General features: G+C 42.2%; 1 protein-coding gene across 3 annotated transcripts in view; it reads left to right on the top strand.

Annotated features, from left to right (window-relative positions):
• Nucleotides 1-11,127, top strand: part of TSHZ3 (teashirt zinc finger homeobox 3) — a 144,211-nt gene extending 133,084 nt beyond the window's left edge. For 2 of the 3 annotated variants that reach the window (XM_061593973.1, XM_061593974.1), the window contains exons 2-3: nt 4,739-4,796; nt 5,422-11,127. In XM_061593973.1, the coding sequence (XP_061449957.1) occupies nt 4,781-4,796; nt 5,422-8,624 (3,219 nt within the window). In that variant the 5' untranslated portion in view covers nt 4,739-4,780 and the 3' untranslated portion in view covers nt 8,625-11,127. The remainder of the gene's footprint in view (nt 1-4,738; nt 4,797-5,421) is intronic. The other variant, XM_061593972.1, reaches the window with a different exon arrangement.
• Nucleotides 11,128-14,286: the final 3,159 nt, after the last annotated feature.

Consider the following 14,286-nt stretch of genomic DNA (forward strand, 5'->3'; position numbering starts at 1 on the left):
AAAAATAGCATTATACTAAGAGAAATTGCTTGCGGAAAATGTGTACATTAGTCAAAACTGCATACAAAATGCACTTATTAGGAGACATTCTTAAAATGCTAAAGAATTTTCATGAGATTTTTTTTTAAAAAAATGGCAAACTGCTGCAGAAATGTGGAGAACTGAATTTAAGATTGGGAAAGTAACAAACCTCAAGAACTGAAATTAACAGATCCTTCCATCCCTAGTTCTAATAAAGCAAATGCCCAATACTGGATTTTGGAATATTTGTATACATATTTTTTGATGAAATACATAATTATATATTTGTTTAAATTTAAATTTCATGTTGATTTTCTTGTTTGTTTGAATCACAGATAAATGTGGAAACAGAATAGAATTGATTTATGAGTCAACATAAACAAAATTGAGATAGACCAGCAGGAGACTAATCTGTCCATACCTAGTGCTAGTCGAAAAGCAAGGAAGACTGGCCTTTGGGGCACTGAAGATACAGAAGAGACACTAGGCACTTTCAGAAATTAAGATTCTACACATTCAAATAATGTATGGGAAAGAGTGAGGCTCTGTATGCTGGCCCCGTGTCTGATGTTGGCATCCCTTGCCAGCTCAATCCCTCCTCCCCTACCCCCCCCAAAAAACCCCTCTATGTGTTGGGTGGAAGGTCTGAAGAATGAGCCTACACACATTAAGCTGACTGCATGTAGGCTCCCCATTCAGACCTTCTGCCCAGTGTGTGAAGTTCTGTGGGAGGGGAGTTAGCAGGGCGAAGATGGAGACAGCAACCCAGAGTGTGAGGCTAGGATGCATGTGCCCCTTTCCCATATAATCAGTGGTATGGTTTGGGATGGTGATGTAATGTGGTGTGGCTAACCTGCATTTCTACCGGCTTAGAAATACTTCAGTGTTGTTCATGCAAAAGGGCCAGGAACTGTTCTTTTTTTAAAAAGAGTGAATCAAATGAACACCTGTTCAGAATTAATACTCCTGACCTTTCTAGTCAACAGAGTAATGCATATTTTTATTAATCCATCAGTCCTTGGAATAAGTCTCTCCCTGATCCACCCACCCACCTACTGAAACACACACACACACACACAGTGGCCGGTGCACGTCTGCACTCCTGTAGATCCCAACATTTATTACTACTATTGTTGTTATTATTTATTGCATTTATATCCCACCTTTTCTCTAAAGTGCTCAAGGTGGTATACATGGTTCTCCCCCTCCTCATTTAATCCCCAAAACAACCCTGTGAGGTAGGTTAGGCTGAAAGGCAGTGACTGGCCCAAGGTCACCTAGTCAGCTTTTTGGCTGAGTGGAGATTCGAACCCTGGTCTCCTAAGTCCTCGTCCAGCACTCTAACCGCTACACCACACTGGCTATCATGAGGATTCCGTGTGGATTCCAGATAATTGAGCATCCTTTGGTTCAAAAGGTGTGAACATATAGACCAGCATGTCTCATTTTCTATGAGTGTCACTCAGCACCCAAACATCTCCAGTGTCATAGTGGGGCTGGGCAGAAAGATTCCCAGAAGCCTCTCTGGCTGCCATTTGCTCAATAGAAACCAACCATCCCATGCAAGGCAATTAGTTAAAGAGATCACGAGAAATATCATAGTTTCAAGATCCAGAGTAGCATTTGTTAAATGAAAATATATAAGCATTGGTGTTCTTCTGAATGACATTTCTGTTGCTGCAAATTGGTTGAGCAGTTGCAGAGTCTTTTAATGCAGCTGTCACTGGCCGGAAACATGCTGATTGTATATGTGATAAAAATACCATATTCAATAGTCATTGATGTTGCAACTTTTCTTCCAGTTACAGACATGGAAGCCAGGCTGAAATCCTTTTAGTATGTAGCTCCCTTAAGGAACTGTGAGAATCAACTCTGTCTCAGTTGTTGAGATGCTGGCAAAGTTCTCTGAGCTAGCACTGCAAGATACATGGCACCTCCAAGCTCAGAAGCAGCATGTCACTAAATAGTAGGTCCTTGGGATGGGCAAGTGCAGGGGAGGGTTGTTACCTTCAAGTCCTTTTGTGGGGCTTCCCTGAAGAATGTGGTTGAGCACTGTGGAACAATAGCTGGACTAGATGGAAGGCTGGCCTAAACCACTGGGGATTTCTTATGGCAGCCTTTGACAACCAGGTGTCCTCCAGAGGTTTTGGACTACAACACCAATTAGCCCCAGCCAGAAAAGTTATGCTGGCTGTGGGGGTGATGGGTGTTGGGAACATAAGGACATAAGAAGTGCCCACTGGATCAGGCCAGTGGCCCATCTGGTCCAGAATCCTGTCTTCACAGAATCTTGTCCAATCAGATGCCTCTGGGAAGCCCACAAGCAGAACCTGAATACAGCCGCACCCTCCCTACAGAACCATACAGTCTCCAACAGTGAAGGGAGAACATAGTCATGGTGGCTGGTCGCCACTGATAGTCTTTCTCCTCCATGAATTTGTCTAATCGTCTTTTAAAGCCATCCAGGTTGGTGGCCGTCCCTGTATCCTGTGGGAGCAAATTCTGTAGTTTAACTATTTATTTATTATTTATTTGTTTATTACATTTGTATACTGCCCCATAGCCAAAGCTCTCTATGTGCCGTGTAAAGAATTAATTTTTTTCCTGTGCTGAATCTTCCAACATTCAGCATCATTAGATGTCCCTGAGTTGTGGCATGATGAGCGAAGGAGACTTAATTATTTGAAATAACCGGCCAAAGCATTGGCCACAGTCCTCTAATGCAACATGAGGCCACCGTTTCTCATCCTTGAAACAAAGTGCAGCCCAGTCCAGGATCTCTGTTGGGTACCCCTGCAGCTTATGGTGAACAAATATTGACAAAGTAGTCTAAAGAGCAAACACTTTGACATTTGTAATGTCCACTGGAAGATCTTGTATATATTTATCCTAGAAGAATAAGGACAGCATACAAATTTTCCCAAGCGTGCTGCTGCTGTCATTTTGCTTTTTTCCCCCCTTGCTTCATGTCAAAGGGCCTTTGCAATAGTAATTGGACATGTGTAGCACAAGTAATAGAGATGTATCTGTTAGGGTAATATTGCTGCATTGATTCACCTGCTTTTCCCTCCCAGGTTTTCCCTATCCAAAATTAATTCCTAAAATAGGATTTCAAGTTCTTATGGCTAAATGTTGACCACTCTTGCACTGACTATTGCTAACAAGTAGGAAAGCAAGGATTCCCCCCCATTCTGTTCCTTTACTCTTCCATGGATTCCCCTGCCCTGCATGACATTCTATCTGAATTTGAATTTCACTAGGAAAGTTAATTCCAGAATTGGGGTATGCATTGCAAGGGCGGAGAACCTCGGGCCCAAGAGCCACATGCAGCCCCCCAAGGCCACACCCCTCACCAGCTCTGCTTCATACCGTCCTTGAGTTGCTAGATTATTCCCTGGATCATGCCTCTTGGTTGCCTGGGTGAAAGTCTGGGAAGGGTGTATGAGTGTGTGTAGAAACTACCCTACTGGACAAAGGTAAAATTTGATAGGGTTGTGCCTCATGGCTCCAATTTTGGAGGGGTATCAGGCAGACCTACCTGAGGTCTACCCTAGGACCCCACCACCCCAGATCAAAGCCACTCTTTTTTTTAAAAAAAATGACCTTTTTTATTGAACATTTTTCATATAAATAGTACAACATACAGATGATACGGCAAGGTGAATACTGCACTTTTCTGTCTCAAGAGTATAAAATGATATGAGCGAATTCCATCACTGGAAGCCTGTGTTGTACTAAACTATATGTATATTACAATCCTCCTATTAATCCCCTACCTATATCCCCTACTCCCCACACACACACACAAAGGTGTGCATTTCAACTGGTTAAACTATATTAGGAAGGCAAAAGAAAAGAAAAATAACAGTTAATAAATTGGGTACATTATTTCCTTTCAAGAGAGATCATTATGATTTTTAGCATTCCAACTGGCACATAATGGGTTGGCAGGGCCCATTCGTGTTCTGCCTGTTCTTAACGTAAGTTATAGACACCAAGAATCAATAAAATCCCCCTTTTTTGTGATTCTTCTTGCTTGTCTGAGCTTGGAGGTTAGCTTTTCCATAAAAGCTATATACCAGGCTTTCTGGGACCAGTAGCTTAGTGTAGCTCCCTATAAGGTCAGAGCCACTCTTGAATAAATTCTGGGGCGGGGCCAATGTTTAATTAGGAGGGGGCAGGGGAAGGAGGTGTTTCATCTCCTTTTCCCCTCCTGACCTAGAGTGGGGTCAATTCTACGCAGTATTGCTCCCTTTGCTCATTAGCTGTTGCAGAGTGTATGGAAACCATCATTGCACAGCATCGCTCCATCCGCTCATCAGCAATTGAGCCGAGAGAGTAATCCTATGGGGTGTGGGGTGTTTTGCAAAGGGCTTTCCTGCAGGTGTGAGGAACCTTTGGCCCTGAGATGTTGCTGAACTACAATTCCCATCAGCCCAATAAGCATGGCCAATGGCCAGGGCTGATGGGAGTTGTACTTCAGCAACATCTGGAGGGCCAAAGGTTCCCCACACCCACTCTAAGCTGTGGTCTAGTGTAGTGTGCAAACATGGCCTCAGACATACCAAGATTGCTCATTTGCAGTGTTTCATCAAAGTATACTGGTATTTCAGTAAGACATGGATAAAGTTGCACATTCATGGTGCTTTGCACAAAATTTAAAAATTTAAAAATTGGGTCAATAGACGATTCTAATGATGCATCACTTTCACTTTAGAAATGACATCAAGTGATTCAGAACTTCAAAATCCAGAGAGAAATGAAGTTGTGGAAAGGTTTGGAAGCTTCCCTACTTCTGAACTAAAAATACCTTCTGGGGCTCAGACTCACGCTCAGCAAAATGCTTGCTTTTCTAAGCAGCCCCAGCATGCATATATGAGCTTTTAATTTTCTTGTAATTGAGGCGCTTTTTTGTTGTTGCTTTGTGGGGATTTTTTTATTGATGTTTTTATGTTTTATTAAAGATTGGTTCTCAAAAATGTAATGAGTAAAAAAAAATCTGGCTTAATTTAAATTGTGAATCTGTCTGTTAAGAAATACATTAGGGGTAGAAGAAGCATAAGACATATTAATTGACAGACAGGAACTGCTGTCTCTGAGGTTGATACAAGTAATTTATTACTTTAGAAATGAATGCCACCTCCAGAATGTGCTTCATTAATTTCAAATTTAGTTTTAATTTCAAGCTGTTGCCCCTTGAGAAGAATAAGGTGGCAAATTATGTTTGAAGAGCAGATCCCCCCCCCTTCTTGCTTGGAAGAAACGCTAAATTTTAACTGTTTAATTTTAATAAATAAATGCAGTTCTTTGAGTGACGCATGCCAGCTACTGAAGTAAAAAGTGAGGCCAGAAGTCAATAACAGATTTTTTTTTTCTGTTTTCTTTTTCCAACCATGCTAGCTTATGTTTCGGATGAACTGAAGGCAGCTGCGATGGTGGAAGATGACCTAGAACCTGATGACAACGTAGTTGACGGAGAACCTTCTGCCAAATACACTTGTCCGGAAAAGGACTTCAGTAAGAACTGCCAGAGTTACCAAAACTCTCCAGCTGCTGAGTTTTCCAGTCATGAAATGGACAGTGAGTCACACATCAGTGAGACAAGTGACCGAATGGCTGACTTTGAGAGCGGCTCCATCAAAAATGAGGAGGAGACTAAAGAGGTTTCGATACAGCTGGAAGAGTCTGTGGTGTCGGACAGCTTGGAGCAAATGAAAGCCGTCTACAATAACTTTCTCTCCAACTCGTACTGGTCCAATCTGAATTTGAATCTCCACCAGCCAACCTCTGAAAAAAACAACAGGAGCAGCAGCAGCAGTAGCAGCAGCAGCAGCAGCTGTGGAAGTGGCAGCTTCGACTGGCATCAGACGGCCATGGCAAAAACACTGCAGCAAGTTTCACAGAACAGGATCCTTCCCGAGCCCAGCCTTTTTAGCACAGTCCAGTTGTACAGACAAAGCAGCAAGCTTTATGGCTCCATATTTACTGGAGCCAGTAAATTCCGCTGTAAAGACTGCAGTGCTGCTTATGATACTTTAGTAGAATTGACAGTGCACATGAATGAAACGGGACATTATCGAGATGACAACCATGAAACGGACAACAATAACCCTAAAAGATGGTCCAAGCCTCGTAAACGGTCTTTGCTTGAAATGGAAGGGAAAGAAGATGCCCAGAAAGTATTGAAGTGTATGTACTGCGGCCATTCCTTTGAATCACTACAAGACTTGAGTGTTCATATGATCAAAACAAAACATTACCAAAAAGTGCCTCTGAAGGAACCCGTAACCCCTGTAGCAGCAAAAATTATTCCAGCCACTCGAAAGAAAACATTGTTGGAGCTAGAACTCCCGAGTTCTCCAGACTCCACTGGTGGGACTCCAAAAGCAACAATCTCCGACGCCAACGATGCGCTTCAAAAGAATTCCAATCCTTATATTACACCGAATAATCGATATGGACACCAGAACGGTGCCAGCTATGCTTGGCATTTTGAAGCGAGGAAATCTCAAATCCTCAAGTGCATGGAATGTGGGAGTTCCCACGATACTTTGCAGGAGCTCACTGCCCACATGATGGTGACGGGACACTTCATTAAAGTCACCAACTCCGCCATGAAGAAAGGGAAGCCAATTATAGAAGCCCCCGTCACGCCAACCATCACAGCTCTGCTGGATGAAAAGGTACAGTCCGTGCCTCTTGCAGCCACAACATTCACGTCTCCATCCAATACACCATCTAGCATCTCCCCCAAATTAAACATGGAAGTAAAAAAAGAAGTTGATAAGGACAGGATAACTGCTGATGAGAAGATGAAAGACAAGGAAAAATCAAGCGAAGATGAGGAAAAATACGATATCTCCTCAAAATATCATTATTTGACTGAAAATGACTTGGAAGAGAGTCCCAAAGGGGGACTTGATATCTTAAAATCTCTAGAAAACACTGTCACGTCAGCTATTAACAAAGCCCAGAACGGCACGCCAAGTTGGGGTGGCTATCCCAGTATTCATGCTGCCTACCAACTACCCAACATGATGAAGTTGTCCCTAGGCTCATCGGGGAAAAGTACCCCCTTAAAACCGATGTTCGGAAATGCTGAAATAGTGTCACCAACCAAAGGCCAGCCATTAGTCTCCCCACCCAGCAGCCAAACATCCCCTGTGCCAAAAACAAACTTCCATGCCATGGAAGAGCTGGTCAAGAAAGTCACAGAGAAGGTGGCCAAAGTGGAAGAGAAAATGAAGGAGCCTGAAGCAGGGAAACTTTCGCCAATGAAGAGAGCGACGCCTTCACCATGTAGCAGCGAAGTCAGCGAGCCACTCAAGATGGACACTTCCAGCGACATTGGGCTCAAGAGCCAACATAATAGCCCAGTTTCTCAGAGGGAGAGCTGCAAGGACAGCCCAACGGGAGAACCAATGGAAAATGGCAAAGAGCTTGTCAAGGCAATCACCAATACTCTGAGCAGCAGCACAGCTATTATCACTGACCACCCTCCAGAACAGCCATTTGTAAATCCATTAAGTGCATTACAGTCTGTCATGAATATTCATCTTGGGAAGGCAGCTAAACCTTCTCTGCCTGCTCTAGACCCAATGAGCATGCTTTTTAAAATGAGCAACAGCTTAGCAGAAAAGGCTGCTGTGGCTACCCCACCTTTGCAGTCCAAAAAGCCAGACCACTTAGACCGTTACTTTTACCATGTCAACAATGACCAGCCCATAGATTTGACAAAAGGCAAGAGTGACAAAAGCTGCTCTTTGGGTTCAGCGCTTTTGTCATCCACATCGGCGTCTTCCGCATCTTCTTCATCTACAGTGACAACAGCAAAGACATCTGCGGTGGTGTCATTCATGTCAAACTCGCCGCTCCGCGAGAATGCCTTGTCAGATATCTCTGATATGCTGAAGAACCTGACAGAAAGCCACACGTCAAAATCTTCCACACCTTCCAGCATCTCTGAGAAATCTGACGTTGACGGTACTACAATAGAGGAACCGGAAGAGACAACCCCAGCTCAGAAAAGGAAAGGACGCCAGTCCAACTGGAATCCTCAACACTTGCTCATCCTGCAGGCCCAGTTTGCAGCCAGTTTGCGGCAGACGTCGGAGGGGAAATACATCATGTCGGACTTGAGCCCTCAGGAGAGGATGCACATTTCCAGGTTTACGGGACTCTCAATGACCACTATTAGCCACTGGTTGGCCAATGTGAAATACCAGCTCCGAAGGACAGGAGGGACAAAGTTCCTTAAAAATTTGGACACCGGGCACCCGGTGTTTTTTTGTAATGACTGTGCTTCACAAATCAGAACTCCTTCAACGTATATCAGTCACCTTGAATCGCATCTAGGTTTTAGGCTACGAGACTTGTCCAAACTGTCCAGTGAACAGATCACCAACCAGATAGCACAAACAAAGTCCCCCTCTGAAAAACTGTTGGCATCTTCACCAGAGGAAGAAATAGGAACCTCCTACCAGTGTAAACTTTGCAACAGGACTTTTGCAAGTAAGCATGCTGTTAAGCTCCATCTCAGTAAAACACATGGAAAGTCTCCAGAGGACCATCTCCTGTACGTGTGCGAACTAGAAAAACAGTAGCATTTACTTTTGACACACAAATACCAACAACAATTGTACTTGGCTTTGAGGAAAAAAAGAAAGAAGCCTTAAAGCTGCCTTTTCCTGTTCTTGGCACATAATTTTTATTTTAACTCTGGGGTGTCACTCTGGCCTGAACTACTTCTCTCTTTTGTTGTATAACTTGTACAGTGTTTGATAGAGGTGCATAATCAGCTGTTGTTACTGGTAAAATATGAAGGTTAAAACGCAGTGGTAAGTGTTTGGAACTTTGTGTAAATTGGGGTTTAGTTGCTGTGCATCCCTCTGATGCCTGAGCTGCATGCATTGACAAGACAGTTTAATTAAGCATTTATTAACTAATTCTGGTGCACTTTTTTCATGGTGACTTAAGTGTGCTGGTAGTTCTCACCCTGTAAATCTTTAGCCCTCTGAGTACTTTGAAGCACTTTTGCATTAATTTGGGTTTTTTTTAAAAAAATAAAGTAAAATAATAAAGTATGATATGTTTTCCTTTAAAAATAAAATAAAATCCCCTTCCAATTTAGGAGACATCCAAGCAACTCTAAAAATGGGCTTGAATAAGATGTGCCACAAACCAATGCATTAGTTGGTTCCCCATCTGGCTAGTTCAGCTTTGCTATAATGTTTGAGTGGGAATTCACATGAAGAACATAGACAAGCATCTCCTACATGACTTTCTCTTTGGATGTTGCATAGAATTGCCACCAGTTTCATGCACAAGGCACTTGAGCATCTGTGTGGTGGCATTTCCTGTAACGTCTCAAATCGCTTATATTTCAGGGATCTGATTCCTTGTTCCAGCGCTTCCAATATCCATAGTTCAGATTATTTGTGATGTTTTAGCCCTCACTGGCCCTTCTTCCATTGGTTCTCGTGGATGACATGGAGCAGCAGTCCTCACAGTTTGGCTTTCGGGGTGTGTGTGTGCTTAGATATCCTACAAGAAGCAGCAGACAGCATAATGGGGCTATGCCTTTCCCCTGACCTCTGTCTGACTGAGTCGTTCCAGCATACCAGGGCGGAGAGGAGGAGAGCCGCAGCGGCTATGAGCTCAGCATGGTCCCAACGTGCCAGCAAGATTGGCTTCCCTAGCACGTTGGCAGTGTGCTGACCGTGCTGCTGCTACACCCATCCCTCTGCCCATCACAGTATGCTGCAGCAACTCAGCTGGAGAGATGTCAGGGGAGCGGCGCAGCCCCACCGCGCTGTCTGTTGCTGTCCACAAGGAAAGCTACTTGCCTTTCCCTGGGTGCCTCTGGCTGTGCGGTACCATGCCCAACAAGGACCATAGGATGCTTCCATCTGGGCATGCCCTTTGTTGGAGTTAACTGATGAACTTCCATGTATGCAGGGGTGGCACCCATCTTGAACTTTTAAACGCTATTATTTTCACATTGAAACACAAATGTATATATTGTATAGATTTCAAAATCCTCGTATGGAAAATGTGATTGTGGACAATGCCATTTCTTCTTCGTCGACATTTTTATCAATGATGGATTTTGTACCTAATATGCTCCAAGTATAAGTGGTACCTATAAATATATAAATATAGATATATAAATATATAAAATAATAATGTATATTTCTTTTCTAGGTCAAAGGCTTTTCTTTTAACATCTGAACAATGTAAATTATATGAAAGATACGACAGATAGCATTTATAAAATATTCAAAGAAGCATTATTCTTGAAGCAAAGTATGGTTGTTTTCCTTTTGCTATACAGTACATCTATATTGATAGAGGTTCATGTTTAAATTATACATATTTATTAGTTGTTTGCTACCTTTTTTAAGGGAAAAAAAGCATTCTGATAACAGAAGCCACGGACTGGCGTGCATCATTCCTGTTTTGCACAACATGAATTTTAAAGGTATTTATTAGTAAAATGAATAAAAGGAAATTCAAAAGAGAAAATTCAAAATCAACTCAGTGCTCAAAGGGTTAAATCTATTTGGGGGGTGGGAGAATTGAAGGGGGGGACTTGTACTGTATTTCCTAACATTGATATATAGATATATATATATAAAGCCTTTAAAATGTTTGTACTGTAATACTTTGCTTAAAAGTTATGAGGCATTCTGTGATATAACCTCTTCTTATTTATAAGCACCCTTGGTTGTTATTCCTATCGTAGAATGCCCTCTCTCTCTCTCTCTCTCTCTCTCTCTCTCTCTCTCTCTCTCTCTCTCTTCCTTTTCAGTTGGTAACTTTCTGTTTTGTTCTTCCTAATTATTCTCCCAAGATTTCATACTGCAGTTTTATCTTTAGGCATATGAAAGGTAACCCGTGGTTACCAGCACACTAAGTGATTCTGTTCGTCTCCATTTTTGGCAGTTAATTTGCAGAAGTAACTGACAGCTGACACCATATGAGAATCTATGTGTACAATATTGGCATGTAAACAGCACAGACCCAGAATCGCACACTCTGTGCCCCTGTTCTGTTGTTGACAATGTGGCACCATTATATGACTCTTCATATAACCTTTTTTTTCTTTCTACAGCCGCATTAAAATTGTCTTTTTTGCTATAATTTTGTGTTGCATTCACAATTATATCTGAAATGTGCTACGACTAACAAGCACATTAAAATTAAATTGTATGCTTGCTGTTTATGACTGAAGCTTGAGTAGGCTTCTTCATCTGCCAGGTGTTGGCAGTCGGAAATCTATACATAAATCACTGGAGTTTTTGTGAACTTTAACATTTAAAGAGCAGGGGAGCAAATATTCAAAGGCTTCGTTTAAAAAAAAAACTAGGGAAAAAATACAGAATGAAATGGAGGTTATATCTTCTCTTTAAACCACCAGGAAGATTGACTGTAAAGAAGAGGGTTTATAAGCAACATTTGTGGGAAAGCAAATAGATCGTTTGCTGAGCTGTATATTCTAACCCAATCAGATACTGATACACATTGCCTCTTAAAAGTATTATTAGTGTTCTGAGAGGAGAGTTGGACTGGAAGGTTCCTTCATAGATTAAAGGACTCCTTCCATCTACTTTCAATTGACAAGAAGAAAAATCCTGAGACTTATTACTGCAACTTTATGATTTTCAGAATGTTTCCACTTTTGCACAAAATTGATAGCCAGGGAAGATAGGAGAAATGAATGAGCACATAGACAAACAAATGGAGACATTTATATGCTAATGACAAACTTTTACTGGCACTGGCATATCAGTCCCACAAAACCACAGTAGCTGCCATTTTAATCTTCATTAGTATACAGGAACTGCAGCTTCTGTATACAAAGACGGGATCTTGGGCTAGCAAGGCAGGCAGACAAAGTCAGCCCATTATGTCAATATACCACAACATTATATCTTATGTATATGTTACTGGGGAATCCTGAATTTCAAACATAAGTGAATGCAAAAACAACAGAGAAGGAAAAATGGCTGCCATGCCAGAAGCTGGTAGCTGGTTCAGAATATCTAGAAAACCTCCAACTGGGTATATTGTAATCTAGGAACCAACTTGCTTATCATATTCTTGACCCCCCACCTGCCCCCATCTCATCCAAACTTGACCATATCTCATAACTGCTCATCATAGTATAGCATATTTATCTTCCATGTGTTTTATCGCATGGCTAGTATGAAGATCTGGATGTTTGTAGGGCCCACACAGCCAAGCCCGGAAAGGGCACAGTTTTTAATTTACTAACCCAGTAATAGCCAATATGGTGCTCTCCAGATGTTGTTGGACTTCAGTGGCTACTAGCCACAATGGCTAGGCTACTGTTGGAAGCAGGATGTTCCTAAATACCAGTTGCTGGGACTTACAAGTGAGAAGAGTGCTGTTGGTCTAAGGTCCTGCCTGTGGGCTTCCCACTGGCATCTGGTAAGCCACTGAGGTTTTCCATTCACATGGGTAGATTGTATAGATCCCTTTCCCAAGACTCCCATGCATGTTGTCAGTGGGGAGGAGGAAATCCATCACAGCAGCTGATAAAAGGGGTTGTGTGGATGCAGTGAAACACAACAATCCATCTTGGACATGTGTTTGAATGTGCAAAGATGCTTCTGTGCAGTGTCTATTGTATGAAGAGCATTTCAGCTGATTTCTAGGCCAAGAGAAGATCCAGGATAAAAAGAAGTTAACTCATATCCAAAGAGGTCCTTACCGTAAGCTTCAACTGCTCCCATTCACATCAACAAGGCTTGCACACGAGAATGTCCTAGTGGTTTTCACCCTGGGTGTAAGTTCTAAATGCTGTTTACAGAGCTTTATCTAATTATGGATAACAAAGTTCAAAGCTGGGACCAGGAAATCTAAGGGCTGTTCTGCCATGGCAAAATATTGTCCTGCTGAATATTCCAAAGTATTTAAAAAATGCAAACTGGCTACTTAAGACCTCGTGTTTGCCATTCCAAATCCTCTTGGTATGCCTTGTTGGAATGGTGTGCAGCAGAGGTGGAAAACTTCATATTGCGGTCCTCTTTATTCAGCTTTCAGGAGTCTCTCCAGGCCACAGCAACTTTCCCAAAGCCACACCCCTCACTGACCCTGTTCTGCCCCCCCAACCTCAAGTGATTTTGCCTGGCTGGAATGTGACCTTGTTTGCTTAGAAGGAGGATGAAGAGACGTATCTGTAGAACCCTCTGATCTTTGTGCGGTTGAAATGTAGCCTACTGTATGAAGGTAAGAGTCACAGCCACTTTGTGCCTTTGACCCTAGTCACCACAGGCATGTAAGCCCCAGAAGTTTGCTGCTGTGGGAATGGGGCCTTCAGGTTGGAGAAGATCCTCCCCCCATAAACAGGTTGGCTCATCATGGCATACCTACAGTGGCATCCTATTCATCCAGTCAGTTGCAATCTCAGTACAGTTTTTAAGATGCGTCATGGGTTGCCAGATGTAGCAGTCTTCATGGTGGGAAGGGATGGAAAAATCTGCCCATCTTGGTTCTCTCTGTTTCCATTGTTTTTCAGTCTGAAATTCACTTCACATTTCTGCAGAGATTTGCATTTTTTTTCTAAAAAAAATCCTCATGAAATTTCTTCAGCATTTAATTGCAAATTTCTCCTAAGAAACACATTTTTGTAGGCAGTTTTGACTTCTGTACACATTTTTGCAAGCATTTTATCTTAATATAATGCATGTTTGTATGTTAGTTTTACTATATATCCAGTTTCATGCACACTTTCCCCTAATATATGCATTTTTCTAAACGTTTGTTGGAGAATTGCATCGCAAAATTCAGATAAGTGTGAATTTTGAAGGATGGTCGTGTTTTGGTTCTCATATTGTTTTGGGAAGTGTGAATTTGATAGATTTGGCAACCTGAATCTAATTTCTCCTCCATTCCTAGCTATTGCAGAGTGTATGACTGCAGCAACTAAAGCTGAAGAAGACTCGAGTTTGTAAAATTTCTCACCCATTCCTAGTAATGAGTGAAAGACAATCAGCTTGCCTCTGGGCGCATCATACCCCAGATGTTCTGTCCCGCCCAGTTCTGCATCATCTTTGCCCAACAGTTCTAATGCTATGCCAGTGACGGCTGCTTTGCGGCTTCATGCATCCATTCCATTTTTGCTGTTCTTGGTGCAGCTTGCAGTCCCAGAGCAATGCAAAATTTCTGTTTCTGCTCCAGTCGTTTTACCTCAGCCTACTGTCTTTAACCGATCTATATTCATTATAGATCAGATTCTCA

This window comes from Rhineura floridana, chromosome 13 (assembly GCF_030035675.1).
Source record: "Rhineura floridana isolate rRhiFlo1 chromosome 13, rRhiFlo1.hap2, whole genome shotgun sequence".
NCBI classification, from domain to species: domain Eukaryota; kingdom Metazoa; phylum Chordata; class Lepidosauria; order Squamata; family Rhineuridae; genus Rhineura; species Rhineura floridana.